This window comes from Mustelus asterias, chromosome 3, assembly GCF_964213995.1.
Source record: "Mustelus asterias chromosome 3, sMusAst1.hap1.1, whole genome shotgun sequence".
Lineage (NCBI taxonomy): Eukaryota > Metazoa > Chordata > Chondrichthyes > Carcharhiniformes > Triakidae > Mustelus > Mustelus asterias.
In genome coordinates this window covers 83791241-83810819 of record NC_135803.1, presented here as the reverse complement: position 1 = coordinate 83810819, position 19579 = coordinate 83791241, and the positions used below count along the sequence as shown (strand labels likewise).

At 44.5% G+C, this 19579-nt stretch overlaps 1 protein-coding gene across 3 annotated transcripts in view; it reads right to left on the bottom strand.

Annotated features, from left to right (window-relative positions):
• Positions 1-19579, bottom strand: part of amotl2a (angiomotin like 2a) — a 45589-nt gene that overhangs the window by 22253 nt on the left and 3757 nt on the right. For all 3 annotated transcript variants that reach the window (XM_078209273.1, XM_078209274.1, XM_078209275.1), the window contains exons 2-5: positions 17728-18569; positions 12865-13114; positions 4705-4849; positions 1136-1228 (exon numbers count right to left, since the gene is read on the bottom strand). In XM_078209273.1, coding sequence (XP_078065399.1) covers positions 1136-1228; positions 4705-4849; positions 12865-13114; positions 17728-18545 — 1306 coding nt within the window. In that variant the 5' untranslated portion in view covers positions 18546-18569. The remainder of the gene's footprint in view (positions 1-1135; positions 1229-4704; positions 4850-12864; positions 13115-17727; positions 18570-19579) is intronic.

Genomic DNA, 19579 nt, shown 5'->3' with positions numbered 1-19579 from the left:
AAAAGATATTGACTATCTAGTTGATTATTTTATAGAGCTATATGATCACCTTCTACGCTCCAGAGAAAAAAGTCCCAGTCTATCAAGCCTCTCATAATTAAAACCATCAAGTCCCGGTAGCATCCTAGTAAATCTCTTCTGCACTCTTTCTAGTTTAATAATATCCTTTCTATAATAGGGTGACCAGAACTGGACACAGTATTCCAAATGTGGCCTTACCAATGTCTTGTACAACTTCAACAAGACGTCCCAACTCCTGTATTCAGTGTTCTGATCAATGAAACCAAGCATGCCGAATGCCTTTTTCACCACTCTGTTCACCTGTGACTCACTTTCAAGGAGCTATGAATCTGTACTCCCAGATCTCTTTGTTCTGTAACTCTCCCCAACGCTCTACCATTAACTGAGTAAGTCCTGCCCTGGTTCAATCTATCAAAATGCATCACATTGCATTTATCTAAATTAAACTCCACCTGCCATTCATCAACCCATTGGCCCAATTGATCAAGATCCCGTTGCAATCAGAGATAACCTTCTTCACTGTCCGCTATGCCACCAACCTTGGTGTCACCTGCGAACTTACTAACCATGTCTCCTATATTCTCATCCAAATTATTAATATAAATGACAAATAACAATGGACCCAGCACCGATCCCTGAGACACACCGTTGGTAGTCATGATCTGGAGATGCCGGCGTTGGACTGGGGTAAACACAGTAAGAGTTTTAACTTTTCTTACACCGTTGGTCACAGATCTCCAGTTTGAAAAACAACCCTCCACAACCACCCTCTGACTTCTGTCATCAAACCTATTTTTTATCCACTTAGCTCCCTCACCCTGCATCCCGCGAGATTTAACCTTATGCAACAACCTACCGTGCGGTACCTTGTCAAAGTTCTTTAAGAATTCTAACCTTACCTCAATATGTGGACAACAAATAAAAATATTTTATTGGATAAGTCACTTGAAACTATCTGAAACCTGTCTGAAAACTCAAAGAACAATTTAAGAAAAATAATTTGATGTTTTTGTTTAAACAAACAGTTACCTTCACCAAGCCAGAAGAACCTTACTTTGTACGTATGTTTTTGTATTGAAAACAGTTATATAATTTGAATGGATGATGAACTTACTTTGAGTAATGAGCTTGCTGACAATGCTTTGTCCATTTTCTGAGATCTCACATTCTTTACTGGTCAGCAGTTTATTGGCAGAGTCAAGCTTTTCTGCAAAAGATTATGGGCCAGAAAATAACATTGTGAATTGAATAGCCAATCAAATTGCAAGCTCAAAGTAGCTAGCTCCACTCAGAACAGTCAAAAGCAATCAATCAATTTACCTGCCCACTACCTGGTACATACAGCTCTTTTCATATCCTCATCTCCTTCTTACAATATTTTAGTTTAATTATTCCTATGATGTTCATTTCAAATAACAGTCAAAACTGTCCCTTACAGTCGCTTGTTTCCATTCTGACAAATTTAATCGTGTTCTCAATGTTATTTCTTCTCCCTGGGTGGTTGTACTACAGGATTGAGGCGGACTGAAAAGATTGAGTATGTGGACATTAAGAAAGAGGATGTGTTGGAAATTTTGAATAGCATCAAGATAGATAAGTCGCCGGGACCGGATGGGATGTACCCCAGGTTACTGTGGGAGGCGAGGGAAGAGATTGCAGAGCCTCTGGCGATGATCTTTGCGTTGTCAATGGAGACGGGAGATGTTCCAGAGGATTAGAGGATTGCGGATGTGGTTCCGATATTCAAGAAAGGGAATAGGGATAGCCCAGGAAATTACCGACCGGTGAGTCTAACCTCAGTGGTTGGTAAGTTGATGGAGAAGATCCTGAGGGACAGGATTTATGAACATTTAGAGAAGTTTAGTATGCTCAAAAGTAGTCAGCACGGCTTTGTCAAAGGCAAAACGTGCCTTATGAGCCTGGTGGAGTTCTTTGAAAATGTGACTAAACACATTGACGAAGGAAAAGCGGTAGATGTGGTTTACATGGACTTCAGCAAGGCGTTCGATAAGGTCCCCCATGCAAGACTTCTCGAGAAAGTGAGAGGGCATGGGATCCAAGGGGCTGTTGCCATGTGGATTCAGAACTGGCTTGCCTGCAGAAGGCAGAGAGTGGTTGTAGATGGGTCTTTTTCTGAATGGAGGTTGGTCACCAGTGGAGTGCCCCAGGGATCTGTTCTGGGACCCTTGCTGTTTGTCATTTTCATAAATAACCTGGATGAGGAAGTGGAGGGATGGGTTGGTAAGTTTGCCGACGACACGAAGGTTGGTGGTGTTGTGGATAGGTTGGAGGAATGTCAGAAGCTGCAGCGTGACATAGATAGGATGCAAGACTGGGCGAAGAAGTGGCAGATGGACTTCAACCCGGATAAATGCGTAGTGGTCCATTTTGGCAGGTCAAATGGGATGAAGGAGTACAATATCAAGGGTAAGACTCTTAGCGGTGTAGAGGATCAGAAGGACCTTGGGGTCCGGGTCCATAGGACTCTTCAATTGACCTCACAGGTAGAGGAGGTGGTTAAGAAGGCGTATGGTGTGCTGGCCTTTATCAATCGACGGACTGAGTTTAGGAGTCAGGAGATAATAATGCAGCTTTATAAGACCCTCGTCAGACCCCACTTGGAGTACTGTGCTCAGTTCTGGTCGCCTCATTACAGGAGGGATGTGGAAATGATTGAAAGGGTGCAGAGAAGATTTACAAGGATGTTGCCTGGATTGGTTGGCATGCCTTATGAGGATAGGTTGAGGGAGCTCGGTCTTTTCTCCTTGGAGAGACGAAGGATGAGAGGTGACCTGATAGAGGTGTACAAGATGTTGAGAGGTATAGATCGGGTGGATTCTCAGAGGCTTTTTCCCAGGGCTGAAATGGCTGCTACGAGAGGACACAGGTTTAAGGTGCTGGGGAGTAGGTACAGAGGAGATGTCAGGGGTAAGTTTTTCACTCAGAGGGTGGTGGGTGAGTGGAATCGGCTGCCATCAGTGGTGGTGGAGGCAAACTCGATAGGGTCTTTTAAGCGACTCCTGGATGAGTACATGGGACTTAATAGGATTGAGGGTTATAGTTAAGCCTATATATAAGCCTCGGTAGGTAGGGACATGACCGGCGCAACCTGTGGGCCGAAGGGCCTGTTTGTGCTGTATTGTTTCTATGTTCTATGTTCTAATAATTCTTTCAATGTGTCCCAGTTTGGTCGACTTCAGCCATTTGGACTCCACACATTAGAGATGCAAAATTGACACATTGACGAAGGGAAAGCGGTAGATGTGGTTTATATGGAATTCAGCAAGGCGTTTGTTCGATAAGGTCTCCCATGCAAGGCTTCTAGAAAAAGCGAGAGGGCATGGGATCCAAGGTGCTGCTGCCCTGTGGATCCAGAACTGGCTTGCCCAAAGGAGGCAGAGAGTGGATATAGATGGGTCTTTTTCTAAATGGAGGTCGGTCACCAGTGGTGTGCCCCAGGGATCTGTTCTGGGACCCTTGCTGTTTGTCATTTTCATAAATGACCTGGATGAGGAAGTGGAGGGATGGGCTGGTAAGTTTGCCGACGACACGAAGGTTGGTGGGGTTGTGGATAGTCTGGAGGGATGTCAGAAGTTACAGAGGGACATGGATAGGATGCAAGACTGGGCGGAGAAGTGGCAGATGGACTTCAACCCAGATAAATGCGTAGTGGTCCATTTTGGCAGGTCAAATGGGATGAAGGAGTACAATATAAAGGGAAAGACTCTTAGCACTGTAGAGGGTCAGAAGGACCTTGGGGTCCGGGTCCATAGGACTCTAAAATCGGCCCCGCAGGTGGAGGAGGTGGTTAAGAAGGCGTATGGTGTGCTGGCCGTTATCAATCGAGGGATTGAGTTTAGGAGTCCGGGGATAATGATGCAGCTATATAAGACCCTCATCAGACCCCACTTGGAGTACTGTGCTCAGTTCTGGTCGCCTCATTACAGGAAGGATGTGGAAAAGATTGAAAGGGTGCACAGGAAATTTACAAGGATGTTGCCTGGATTGATTGGCCTGCCTTATGAGGATAGGCTGAGGGAGCTCGGTCTTTTCTCCTTGGAGAGACGTAGGATGAGAAGAGACCTAATAGAGGTGTATAAGATGTTGAGAGGCATAGATCGGGTGGACTCTCAGAGGCTTTTTCCCAGGGTGGAAATGGCTGCTACGAGAGGACACAGGTTTAAGGTGCTGGGGGGTAGGTACAGGGGAAATGTTAGGGGGAAGTTTTTCACACAGAGGGTGGTGGGCGAGTGGAATCAGCGAGTGGTGGTGGAGGCAAACTCAATAGGGTCTTTTAAGAGACTCCTGGATGAGTACATGGGACTTAATAGGATGGAGGGTTATAGGTAAGCCTAAAAGGTAGGGATATGTTCGGCACAACTTGTGGGGCCGAAGGGCCTGTTTTGTGCTGTAGTTTTTCTATGTTTCTATGTTTCTAAAATAGTGAAGTTCCCAATGGACGGTGCAATGTTTCTATATATATATATATGTCAAGCAATGCTTAACCAGAATGAACTGCATTAACCCTTTAAAGACGCAGTTTCTTGGCAATCTCAGTTTAGCTTAACTGCGACCAATTCCCACATTTACTTGTATTAAATCTTTTAGCCATTTCCATTGATGAAATGGGAAACTTGGAAGATGCCAGCCACCAATTTCTGGGTGACAGTAAGGTTTGATTACCTTTCAGATCACGATTGAAATCATGAAGCCTCCTGATCTCTCCTTCCATTTTGTTTCTCATTGTCTTTTCCAGTGCCTCCCGCTTTGAAGATGCCTTCATGAGGTTATCATAGGCTTGAGAAATCCGCTGGATCTCTCGCTCCAACTGCAGGGCAAACCACAGGGACAAGTTGGATTGAGAAGAATAAAATGGGACAAAATTCAATCAGTAACTTGGCTTCTTACGACAATATGAACAGTAAGATGCTTTTGTCTGAGAATAAATATTTGGTTGAAATCAATGCCAAAGTGCTGAGATGTCCCATCATATTTTATTCAAGTTTTCACAGAATGATACATCGCAGAAGAAGGCCATTCAGCCAATAGTTCTTCTGATGGCTCTTTGGGAGCTATCTAATTCATCTTTCCATGTTACTGCAATTCCTTAAACAAACCATTCAATAATTGGCTCATCTGTTTTAGAAAACACATAGAATGCTAGGTTTGGCAGGATTAACTTTGGGAAAATATCAGTTCCTGGACTCAACATCAACTGGTTAAGGTTCATCGAAATAGCTGGCAAAACTAATAAAAGTAAGAAGTCTCACAACACCAGGTTAAAGTCCAACAGGTTTATTTGGTAGCAAAAGCTACTAGTTTTCGGAGCGCTTGCTGTTCCTTCGTCAGGTGAGTGGGAGTTCTGTTCACAAACAGGGCATATAAAGACACAAACTCAATTTACAAAATAATGGTTGGAATGCGAGTCTTTACAGGTAATCAAGTCTCAAAGGTACAGACAATGTGAGTGGAGAGAGCGTTAAGCACAGGTTAAAGAGATGTGTATTGTCTCCCGACAGGACATCTTGAAGAACGCTTACCCGATTGTCGAGCGGGACAATCACCAGGCAAGAGTGTTCTCGTCCTGTTGGGGAACACTTCAGCGGTCACGGGCATTCGGCCTCTGATCTTCGGGTAAGCGTTCTCCAAGGCGGCCTTCACGACACACGACAGTGCAGAATCGCTGAGCAGAGACTGATAGCCAAGTTCCGCACACATGAGGACGGCCTCAACTGGGATCTTGGATTCATGTCACACTATCTGTAACCCCCATGACTTGCCTGGGCTTGCAAAATCTCACTAACTGTCCTGTCTGGAAACAATACACATCTCTTTAACCTGTGCTTAACGCTCTCTCCACTCACATTGTCTGTACCTTTGAGACTTGATTACCTGTAAAGACTCACATTCCAACCATTATTTTGTAAATTGAGTTTGTGTCTTTATATGCCCTGTTTGTGAACAGAACTCCCAGTCACCTGATGAAGGAGCAGCGCTCCGAAAGCTAGTGGCTTTTGCTACCAAATAAACCTGTTGGACTTTAACTTGGTGTTGTGTGGCTTCTTACTGTGTTTACCCCAGTCCAACACCGGCATCTCCACATCAAAACTAATAAAAACCATGACTCAGGCACATAATCTGTGGTGCAAATCCTGCAGCACGCAGCCACAATTTGAAGGAAGTAATGGGCAAAGCTGCAATGATCCATTTCTTTTATAACACTGATGTGTGAGCTCTGTGCCCAAGCAGAACTCAGCAGCTGAAGGATTAATATACAGATCCGTAAGCAAGAGACCACACTCAAAGGGGCAGTAGGTCAAAGATGGGCTCACAACATGTACTCTGTGGGTTACATTCTCTTTGGGACAGTGGGGAACTTACCCTCAACTTATCCGACATTAAACACTTCCACAAACAGAATCTTTCCTCATTAATTCCACTGACTCTGACACCCCTCTATTACTGCAGTGAGGCTTTGTTTGAGTAAACACTCCTGTAATTTAAGGTAGTGATCCTCAGCTGCAAGTGTTGCAGACTGTTCAATGATGTGGGTGCCTCAGAGCTGAAATTTTCCCTGGGCTCATCTGACATTCTCTTATGCAGCAATCCAGTAGAACTCAGTGGACAGCAATCAGAGGTGCGGAATCCTAGATGGCTTTCCAGTTCCCTTATCCTAGTGGTACTGAGGTCAATGACAGACTTCCTGGCACCACCCCCACCCACTCCTGTCCTCACCCCTCTAGGCTCTGGGTCACATCAGCTAAACCAACACAAACTAGCAATCAAAGTTGGGACTTTCCCAGTTCAGTTACTCACTGGGCTTTCTGCTTGAGCCTGTTGAATACTGGTAATCTCCATTTACACAGGATCCTGAAACATTCCGAAACCAGGGGCAAAACCTGGAAAAGCTTACATTTTTGGAAACCTACTTTCACAAAGGGCTTCTATTTCTAACTCAACAAAGGTTACAGAGATGGACAAGTCTCCACGCACCTGGCTGAGAAGCAAATGAAAGAGGGTCTTTCATATGAAAAAAAACCTGTTGTCTCCTTCAAGTCTTCGACAAATGTGAGGTAATGCATTTTGGAAGGTTGAATAGAGATAGCAAATATACAGCAAATGGCAGAACCCTTAACAGTATTGATAGGCAGAGGGATCTGGGTGTACAGGTACACAAGTCACTGAAAGTGGCAACGCAGGTGGAGAAGGTAGTCAAGAAGGCATACAGCATGCTTGCCTTCATTGGCCGGGGCACTTAGTTTAAAAATTAGCAAGTCATGTTGCAGCTTTATAGAACCTTGGTTAGGCCGCACTTGGAATATGTGTTCAATGCTGGTCGCCACACTACCAGGAAGATGTGGAGGCTTTGTAGAGGGTACAGAAAAGATTTACCAGGATGTTGCCTGGTATGGAGGGCATTAGTTATGAGGAGAGGTTGGAGAATCTTGGTTTGTTCTCACTGGAATGACGGAGGTTGAGGGGCGAGCTGATATGAGGGGCATGGACAGAGTGAATGGTCAGAAGCTTTTACCCAGGGTGGAAGAGTCAATTACTAGGGGGCATAGGTTTAAGGTGCAAGGGGCAAGTTTTAAAGGAGGGTACGAGGCAAGTTTTTTACACAGAGGGTGATCGGTACCTGGAACTTGTTGCTGGGAGAGGTAGTGGAAGCAGATATGATAGTGAGTTTTAAGGGGCGTCTGGACAAATACATGAATAGGATGGGAAAAGAGGGATATGGTCCTCAGAAGGATCAGGGGTTTTAGTTCAGTCGGGCAACATGGTCGGTGCAGGCTTGGAGGGCCGAAGGGCCTGTTCCTGTGCTGTAATTTTCTTTGTTCTTTGTCTCAGCAAATATCATTCTTAACTATTACAGCTAAGGTTAGATGAGGAAATGGCACAAGTTTAAATTCACTGTGCACCTGCCATCTTTATGGTCATGGCAGTTACACTCATATAATAGACACTAGATAGTCCCATAACTCAAATGATTTTTACCTCAGTTGTTATCATTCACTATTTATCAGGAGTATAGTGTTTCCTAGTTTAAAATCGGACTGGAAATCTTCCAGGGAGTTATCAAAATAAAGCAATGAACTGATAATTCTTTAAGAATGAGACTCAGCAACAAATCTTTCAAGGGGTATGAAGAACATAGTCAGTCACCTACTTTGGCGTTGTCTGATCCTCGCTTGATGCAGTTTACTGACTTTCCTCATTGAAAACTCCAGTATCTACAATACAGATTGGCCCATAGCAGGAGCAGTTCCTCCTCTCCTGATCACTCAGATTCCACTCTGATTCCACTGTAAATACTAGAAGGAGGTCTTGCTAAATCTGCCATCCCTTTCTCGGAGTTTTCAGTTTAATGTCTTCCCAAACGCAGGCAACTGTTGCATTTTCAGGAACTAAAAATCTGCTGGGAAATAAATGGTTTCAATTGCTTATCAACTAGCAGGATAGCAGTGGAAGGGTGCCTTTCCGAATGGAGGGTTGTGACAAGTGGCGTTCCTCAGGGATCAGTGCTGGGACCTTTGCTGTTTGTAATATGTATAAATGATTTGAAGGAAAATGTAACTGGTTTGATTAGTAAATTTGCGGATGACACAAAGGTTGGTGGATTTGCGGATTGTGATGAGGACCATCAGAGGATACAGCAGGATATAGATCGGTTGGAGACTTGGGTGGAGAGATGGCAGATGGAGTTTAATTTGGACAAATGTGAGGTAATGCATTTTGGCAGGGGGTCTAATAAAGATAAGAAATATACAGTAAATGGCAGAACCCTTAAAAGTATTGATAGGCAGAGGGATCTGGGTGTACAGGTACACAGGTCACTGAAAGTGGCAACGCAGGTGGAGAAGGTAGTCAAGAAGGCATACGGCATGCTTGCCTTCATCAGCCAGGGCATTGAGTTTAAAAATTGGCAAGTCACGTTGCAGCTTTATAGAACCTTGGTTAGGCTGCACTTGGAATATAGTGTTCAATTCTGGTCGCCACTACCAGAAAGATGTGGAGGCTTTGGAGAGGGTACAGAAAAGATTTACCAGGATGTTGCCTGGTATGGAGGGCATTAGCTATGAGGAGAGGTTGGAGAAACTTGGTTTGTTCTCACTGGAATGACGGTGGTTGAAGGGCGACCTGATAGAAGTCTACAAGATTATGAGGGGCATGGATAAAGTGAATGATCAGAATGCGATCATAACTCTATCTCCTTTAGGCTTGCATTGGAAAAAGAGAGGATCAGGCAAGCTAGGAAAGTGTTTATATGGAGTAAGGGGAAATATGAAGACATTAGACAGCAAATTAGAGGAGTAAATTGGAAGGAGGTATTCTCGGGGAAATGTACTGAAGAGAGGTGGCAGTTTTTCAAGGAATGTCTGTCTAGAGTTCTACAGGACAACGTTCCGAGCAGACAGGGAGGTGTTGGTTGGTTAAAGGAACCGTGGTGCACGAAAGCTGTGCAGGACCTAGTCGAGAAGAAAAGGAAAGCGTACAAAAGGCTCAGAGAGCTTGGCGAAGATAGGGATTTAGAAGAGTATGTGGCTTGTAGGAGGGGACTAAAGAAGGAAATTAGGAGAGCCAGAAGGGGTCACGAGAAGGCCCTGGCAGGTAGGATTAAGGAGAACCCTAAGGCGTTCTATAAATATGTGAAGAGTAAAAGGATGAGACGTGACGGAATAGGGCCTATAAAAGGTGAAGGCGGGAAAGTCTGTACGGAACCAGTAGAAATGGCAGAGGTGCTCAATGAGTATTTTGCCTCGGTTTTCACAGAGGAGAAGGAGCTGGGTGGATGTACTGCGGGCGTGCGGTGGACTGAAAGGATTGAGTATGTGGACTTTAAGAAAGAGGCTGTGCTGGAATCTTTGAATGGCATCAAGATAGATAAGTCGCCGGGTCCGGATGGGATGTACCCCAGGTTACTGTGGGAAGCGAGGGAAGAGATTGCAGAGCCTCTGGCGATGATCTTTGCGTCGTCGATGGAGACGGGAGAGGTGCCGGAGGATTGGAGGATTGCGGATGTGGTTCCTATTTTCAATAAGGGGAATAGGGATAGCCCAGGTAATTACCGACTGGTGAGTCTAACCTCAGTGGTTGGTAAACTGATGGAGAAGATCCTGAGGGACAGGATATATGAGCATTTAGAGAGGTATAGTATGCTCAAGAATACTCAGCATGGCTTTGTCAAGGGCAGATCGTGCCTTACGAGCCTGGTGGAGTTCTTCGGAAATGTGACTAAACACATTGGCGAAGGGAAGGCGGTAGATGTGGTTTATTTGGATTTTAGCAAGGCGATCGATAAGGTCCCCCATGCAAGGCTTCTAGAAAAAGTGAGGGGGCATGGGATCCAAGGGGCTGCTGCCCGGTGGATCCAGAACTGGCTTGCCCAAAGGAGGCAGAGAGTGGGGATAGATGGGTCTTTTTCTAAATGGACGTCGGCCACCAGTGGTGTGCCCCAGGGATCTGTTCTGGGACCCTTGCTGTTTGTCATTTTCATAAATGACCTGGATGAGGAAGCGGAGGGATGGGTTGATAAGTTTGCCGACGACACGAAGGTTGGTGGGGTTGTGGATAGTCTGGAGGGATGTCAGAAGTTACAGAGGGACATGGATAGGATGCAAGACTGGGCGGACAAGTGGCAGATGGACTTCAACCCAGATAAATGCGTCGTGGTCCATTTTGGCAGGTCAAATGGGATGAAGGAGTACAATATAAAGGGAAAGACTCTTAGTACTGTAGAGGATCAGAAGGACCTTGGGGTCCGGGTCCACAGGACTCTAAAATCGGCCCCGCAGGTGGAGGAGGTGGTTAAGAAGGCGTATGGTGTGCTGGCCTTTATCAATCGAGGGATTGAGTTTAGGAGTCCGGGGATAATGATGCAGCTATATAAGACCCTCGTCAGACCCCACTTGGAGTACTGTGCTCAGTTCTGATCGCCTCACTATAGGAAGGATGTGGAAAAGATTGAAAGGGTGCAGAGGAGATTTACAAGGATGTTGCCTGGATTGAGTGGCATGCCTTACGAGGATAGGCTGAGGGAGCTCGGTCTTTTCTCCTTGGAGAGACGAAGGATGAGAGGAGACCTAATAGCGGTATATAAGATGTTGAGAGGCATAGATCGGGTGGAGTCTCAGAGGCTTTTTCCCAGGGTGGAATAGAATAGAATAGAATAGAATAGAATCCCTACAGTGCAGAAAGAGGCCATTCGGCCCATCGAGTCTGCACCGACCACAATCCCACCCAGCCCCTACCCCCACATATTGTACCCGCTAATCCCTCGAACCTACGCATCTCAGGACTCTAAGGGCAATTTTTAACCTGGCCAATCAACCTAACCCGCACATCTTTGGACTGTGGGAGGAAACCGGAGCACCCGGAGGAAACCCACGCAGACACGAGGAGAATGTGCAAACTCTACACAGACAGTGACCCGAGCCGGGAATCGAACCCGGGACCCTGGAGCTGTGAAGCAGCAGTGCTAACCACTGTGCTACCGTGCCGCCTACAATGTCTGCTACGAGAGGATATAGGTTTAAGGTGCTGGGGGGTAGGTACAGGGGAGATGTTAGGGTAAGTTTTTCACACAGAGGGTGGTGGGCGAGTGGAATCGGCTGCCGTCAGTGGTGGTGGAGGCGAACTCAATAGGGTCTTTTAAGAGACTCCTGGATGAGTACATGGAGCTTAATAGGATGGAGGGTTATAGGTAGGTCTAGAAGGTAGGGATGTGATCGGCACAACTTGTGGGCCGAAGGGCCTGTTTGTGCTGCAGTTTTTCTATGTTTCTATGTTTTCCCAGTGTGGAAGAATCAATTACTAGAGGGCATAGGTTTAAGGTGCGAGGGGCAAGGTTTAAAGGAGATGTATGAGGCAGGTTTTCTACACAGAGGGTGGTGGGTGCCTGGAGCCCGCTGCCAGGGAAGGTAGTGGAAGCAGATATGAAAGTGAGTTTTAAGGGGCGTTTTGACAAATACATGAATAGGATGGGAATGGAGGGATATGGTCCCCGGAGGGGTCGAGGGTTTTACTTAAATTGGGCAGCATGGTCGGTGCAGGCTTGAAGGGTCAAAGGGCCTGTTCCTGTGCTATAATTTTCTTTGTTCTTTGTATGCAAGGAAAAACTCAATCTTTTGTTTTAATAAACATGGTTTGGTAGAGGGTGAATCAGGTGCTGATTATATGCTGTTGGAATTCAAATCTGTAAATTGCAGGAGTGAGGAAAGTATTGCACAAATCTGGCCTTCTGAAACCCTGCAGAACATTCCTATTGTGGGTGACAATTTATCAATGAAGATTGATGAACATATTGGATGCAATCAGACAAACAATATAACAGATATCATTACAGTTCCAGCAGTGAGAACGACACGTGGCCATAACAAACAAGAAACCATTCAAAGTATGCAGAAAAATAACAGATGCAGGCACACCTGATTGGACAATGAGACCATCGCTGTCAGATACAGGTGGTTCTTGGAAAGCTACAGAAGAGCTCACTATCAACAGCTCTACATCCAACCAAGCCCGGCAAACAGCAGTAGTCAAGAGGTTTAGTTCATCTGAAACTGTTCACAACTATCTAATCCAAGGGCAGCAAAAATATAGCAGCAAATGGAAGTCAGATATTTCCAAATGACAGAATATTTGCCGTAATCAGCTTCCATTGCCTCACCATTCAATATTGTAGAATATACAACTCTACAACTTGGATTGCATTTGGTTTTAACTGCAAATAATTCCAAACTGGACCCACTGGAATTGAGCTATACTGTCAAGACGCTAGTGTACATACCCAATTGGTCAGCACTAACTGAAAAAGAGACAGTTTATGAAAATATTCCTTCATACCTTTTGGATCTTAGCTGATTTTTCAGTGTGGCCATCGAGTTCCTTCCTCAGATTTTCATTCTCCTTAAGCAGCATCTCAACCATTTGCTGGGCGCGATGTATGAGTGCTACATGATCAACCATCACCATCTGGCTGCTGCCCTGAAGCTCCTCAGTAACTATCAATGTTTCCATTTGTGAAGAGATTGGAGAGGACAGGAGGCTGTGTCTCTGCTGTTGGGCAGGATGCAGAGCCTGAGCTTGAGTCATCCTAATCAAAACATTGACACAAATGGACAAGATGTCACAAAAGGTTCCATTGTCTGGAATGTAACCTTGCTGCACCAACAGCTTACTATTTGCTTCAGTATTTAATTGCACACTGCAGGTTTCTACATCACCACTGGCTCAGGGACAGACAAAAGCCTTGTTTTAAAAGGAAGGTTTGATTGAATAAGAAGTATAATTTAAATATCCCTGTTCATAAAACCCAGGGAGAAATCTGAATAGGAATTGTCAAACTCTATCCAAGTTCAATGCATCTAAACAAACCATTGGGAAAATAGGATGGATCAAAAATTCTAATATTACAACGAACATTCCTTGGATGATTTCTAAATAAGTCAGAGCCTCTGACATCACTAGCAGCAGTGACTTTGCAAAGATTTTTTCCAAATGTAAAGCAATATACTTTACTAACAAGTGGAATATGTTCCATAGGTTCTTTCAAAGCTGTAAAACAGTGTTCTCAATTACAATACATTGTCTGATACTCAGTTAAGTCAAAGGATCACACTGTCCCAGACCTTTCAAACCTCTCTCACTGTGACTGCAGCTCAATAAAAGTAACGTTTCCAGAAGAGTTTTAATACTATGGAGTTAATTAGACTATCAGTTCGGACTACACTAATCATCAGACAACCATCAATGAACGAACACCACAACCCCTTTTAAACCTCTTCATTTATCATAAGTGATGGTAATTTGTCAATGAGAATTTCTGTCTCCTGTACAAATTGAACATCCTATGAGGGCTGACCTCTTGTTTCATGGGTTTTTTGGTCCTAAGTAATAGTTCTGAAACTGGTTCTCATTTTGCTCTGAGAAAATAATGAACAAGATTCAGAATTCCTTGCGTCAACATAGTTGTTATTCTGTTCAAGTCTATATCGACAGTAAATCTGTTCAAGCTTAAGTCTCCCTTGGAATGTGATCTTCTCAGTTGACATCTCAGGCTTTTCCAACAACCTATCGTTGCTTTTCCTGGAAGATGATGAGGTGATCAGCATCTTACAGACTCAGCATGAAGGCTGAAGATGGACCCACAGAACAGATTTTCTGGCACACAAAATAAAACCACTAGTTGTGTAGAAATAGCTTTACAATCTCTCAGCCTTGCTGATCATAAATCTCACTCCTAACAATTCTCCAGTTCAATGTCAGATTCCTGTTGGTGAACAAGCGGTGAATTACACACATTTCTGGAATGCGACAGTACACACCTTGGCATTGCTGCTTGTTCCACTATATCAATACTTTCAAATAGCTTTGAAACCTTGTCAACATAAATAAAACTCAAGCAACAGTCAACGGCCCTTTGGTAAACTAATACATTTATTTAATTGACAAAATCAACGGAGTAAAATGCTAGCGGAAAGGTTCCGTTTTGCTAATTTTAATTAGAATAGTTTATGTGTTTAGAACATTACAGCGCAGTACAGGCCCTTCGGCCCTCGATGTTGCGCCGACCAGTGGAACCAATCTAAAGCCCATCTAACCTACACTATTCCAATATCATCCATATGTTTATCCAATGATCATTTAAATGCCCTTAATGTTGGCGAGTCCACTACTGCTGCAGGCAGGGCATTCCACGCCCTTACCACTCTCTGAGTGAAGAACCTACCTCTGACATCTGTCCTATATCTATCACCCCTCAATTTAAAGCTATGTCCCCTCGTGCTAGCTATCACCATCCGAGGAAAAAGGCTCTCACTATCCACCCTATCTAATCCTCTGATCATCTTGTATGCCTCTATTAAGTCACCGCTTAACCTTCTTCTCTCTAACGAAAACAACCTCAAGTCCCTCAGCCTTTCCTCATAAGACCTTCCCACCATACCAGGCAACATCCTGGTAAATCTCCTCTGCACCCTTTCCAATGCTTCCACATCCTTCCTATAATGTGGCGACCAGAACTGTACACAATACTCCAAGTGCGGCCGCACCAGAGTTTTGTATAGCTGCAACATGACCTCATGGCTCCGAAACTCAATCCCTTTACCAATAAAAGCTAACACTCCGTACGCCTTCTTAACAACCCTATCAACCTGAGTGCCAACTTTCAGGGATCTATGCACATGGACACCGAGATCTCTCTGCTCATCCACACTACCAAGTACCTTACCATTAGCCCAGTACTCTGTAATCCTGTTACCCCTTCCAAAGTGAATCACCTCACACTGTTCCGCATTAAACTCCATTTGCTACCTCTCAGCCCAGCTCTGCAGCTTATCTATGTCCCTCTGTAACCTGCAACAACCTTCCGCACTGTCCACAACTCCACCGACTTTATTAAAAAGGTTACATTTGTAAAAGGATGTGATACGGTCATGGCGTGTTTACCATTGGTCCAACATTAATATCTCATATACCAGGCATTCTCAGTCTATAGCAAACAAGCAAAATGATTTCTTCTTCTTGGATTTGGTTCCGTTACAATAACTAATTGACAATAATAGAGGTTGCAAAGGAACTCTGAACTGCTCAAACAAAGAATTACAACTTCTGACAAGGGCCATGGAATGCACAATGTAGGTCATTGAAGGTGCCAGTTCATTCCACACAGGAAGACCAGATTTCCCTTCTAAGGTAATCTCACTTGGGCACTGGGTGCAGGGGACTACAATTTACGATTTACATAGATGATTTGGTTGTTTATGATTTACATACATAGATGATTTGGAGTTGGGGACCAAGTGTAGTGTGTCAAAATTCGCAGATGACACTAAGATGAGTGGCAGAGCAAAGTGTGCAGAGGACGTTGAAAGTCTGCAAAGGGATATAATCTAAGTGAGTGGGCGAGGGTCTGGCAGGTGGAGTACAATGTTGGTAAATGTGAGGTCATCCATTTTGGTAGGAATAACAGCAAAATGGACTATTATTTAAATGGTAAAAAATTGCAGCATGCTGCTGTGCAGAGTGATCTGGGTGTCTTTGTGCAGGAATCACAAGAAGTTGGTTTGCAGGTGCAGCAAATCATTAAGAAGGCAAATGGAATTTTGTCCTTCACTGCTAGAGGGATGGAGTTTAAAAACAGTGAGGTTATGTTGCAGCTGTATAAGTTGCTGGTGAGGCCACACCTGGAGTACTGTGTACAGTTTTGGTCTCCTTACTTAAGAAAGGTTATACTGGCACTGGAGGGGGTGCAGAGGAGATTCACGGGGTTAATTCTGAAGTTGAGAGGGTTGGCTTATGAGGAGAGACTGAATAGACAGGCTATACTCCTTGGAATTCAGAAGAATGAGAGGAGATCTTATAGAAACATCTAAGATTATGAAGGGAATAGATAAGATAGAAGCAGGGAAGTTGTTTCCATTGGCAGGTGAAACTAGAACTAGGGGGTGTGGCCTCAAAATAAGGGGAAGCAAATTTAGGACTGAGTTGAGGAGGAACTTCTTCACACAAAGGGTTGTGAATCTGTGGAATTCCCTGCCCTGTGAAGCAGTTGAGGCTACCTCATTGAATGTTTTTAAGGCAAGGATAGATACATTTTTGAACAGTAAAGGAATTAAGGGTTATGGTGAGCGGGCAGGTAAGTGGAGCTGAGTCCATGAAAAGATCAGCCATGATCTTATTGAATGGTGGAGCAGGCTCGAGGGGCCAGATGGCCTACTCCTGCTCCTAGTTCTTATGTTCTTATGACTAGCTCGACACTACTTCACCTGTCAGTGTTCACCCCAACAAGTGATTAATGACCAAAGAAAGGAAGGGCATGGCAGGAAAGAGTTTAGTGAAAGGAAAATCACAAGCTGATACTCATTTTTTTCTGTCAAGGTTGTGCTTCAGGACTAGTTAAATAAATGGGTAATTGAATGGTTAGGCTGAAATGTGTCAGTGTAATGATCTGTGCCCTTCAAATCCTTCTGTATGAGACAATGAAGACCGATCTTGCAAACAAATAATGCTGTGTATGTCTCCTGGATTCTGCATAAATGCTCTTAGTTGAGGATGGGCATGGCTTATTAGTAACTAATCATTATTAGTAATTAATATCTAGTTATTACTCAAATTGACAATACCAAACATTCTTAAAATGATTGTTCATGGATTAGGGACTTATAATTTGTAATTATTCCAGCTTTGGGATCTTTCTACTCACACCCTGATTCTATTGGATCTTATCTTCTCATAGCTAAAGAAGAATGCTGATTGCCAAATCAAACCCAGCAAGCAAGCAATTTGAGGAGATTCAGCTTCTTTGCTAAACCTAGACTATCCCATACTAACAATTGGGTTTCACTTTAGTTCTCTTCTTTCTCGTTGGAGCCAATGATTGCAGTTCTGTTCCCTGGACACTGATAACAGAGCTTCACCTGTGGGCATTCTTCAGATGAGAGTCTTTCCTGGTGGTCATAAGCTATTTGACCATGAGGATGTCAGAGTTGAAACATTAATGGGAACAGGAGGAGGCATTCAATTCCTTGAGCCTGCTCCACTGTTTAATAAGATTATGACTGAGCGTGATGTGCTCTGATCCATTGCCCCAAAACATGCACAAACTCCATCACATATATCTGGGCAGTAATGAGGGAAAGGAGTGCAGGCAGAGTCCTTTAGGCCATTATCCCCTCTGAAGTGTGAGATTGTATAGAGTATATTTACCTGTCTGCTTGTATTTGGTTGCCATAACCATAGCCACCAGGCGCATTCTGTTGACAGTTGACGTATGGAGTTGCAGACTCATGGTAAAAGTGGCCATGCTGCTGAGAACGGCTGAGCATTGGAGCTGCTGCCTTCATTCGGAAAGGGTAATCTGGGGGAGGACCACGGGGCTCTGTGGAATTGCAGGACACCTGATTCCCTGCAAGAACTGGCTGCTTCTGATGCTTGGATAGCTGAGGGAAACTCTGTGAGGAGCTCATCATCTTTTGATCTTTAGCTCCATTCCTCTCCAGAGAAAGCTGCATGAGTCTCTCACTAAGAGACCGCACATGCCCATGTTTTAACTCCTGGAGGATATCGTTGTGAAGGCTGTGGTCAGGACAGACATCATGTGTCACTGACTTCTCTTCAGTGGAGGCATTCTGGTTTGTGCCAGCAACCATGTAAGACCCAGTGCCCCCAGCCTGCTGGTTCCTCTGCACTGCCAGAAGCTGAGACTGGGCTTTGGCTTCTTCATAGGAAGGAAGTTCTTCGCCATTGAACTGAAGTTGGTGCAAGCGATGCAGCAGATTTTCTGAATGTGTGTGGTCACCCTGATACTCTTGGCCCTGTGGTTCCTGTCGTGTGGAATGCTGTACTATTTGACATTCCTCCTGAGTGAGGCTCTCCAAAGAGGAGCGAGGGCTGCCCATCCCTCCCCTCATTGCCTGTTGTTGGATAGCCAACAGTGTGCGGTTATCTGTAAGATTCCCATAGCGTAGCTGCTCCTGGATCAGTCTGTGGAGAACAGTACCTGATGAGTCTTCCGCTGTTCTCATTGTGGTTCAGTTAATGGATATATCCTAAAAGACAAGAACAGGACAATGAGTTTCAGGCATTCACTCATACACCCTGACACACACACACACACACACACACACACACACACCGTGGCACACACACCAACACACGCACACACACACTGACACACGCACACATACACTCACACACACACCAACACACACTCACACCGACATACACACACACACATTAACGCACACACATAAACAGACACACACACATACAAACACACACACACTCATATCAACACATGCACACTCACACCGATACACCCACATATCAACACACACACACTCACAACACACCCACACCGACACCGATACACACACCAACAGACAAACTCACACCGACACACATACTTACACCGACACACAGACACACACACATATACGTCCACACACACAGACATGCACACAGTGACACAGAGACACATTCTAATACACAGTGACACACAGACTAACACACACACAGACACTGACTCACACTCACTGACACATACTTACACACACTGACACAACGACATACACATACTGACATACACGCACACACTGAGGAGATTCAGCTTCTTTGCTAAACCTGGACTATCCCATACTAACAATTGGGTCTCACTCCAGTTCTCTTCTCTCTCGTTGGAGTCAATGATTGGACTGCAGTTCTGTTCCCTGGACACTGATAACAGAGCTCATACAAATAAACTCACACTGACATACACACACAATCACACACACATACCGACACACACAGAGACTGCCACACACAGTCACACAAATGCACTCAGACTGACATGCAAACACACAGGCACACATATGCTGACATACACACACAGTGACACACACATATTGGCACACACACAGACACATTCACAGGCACACATACTGACAGCACACAAACACTGGCATACACAAACCCACTAATGCCGACATATAAAGAAACACATACACACACATACATGCAAACATAAACACTCACAAGCACACATTCACACAGGTATAGACTTAAATGGTAAAATCAT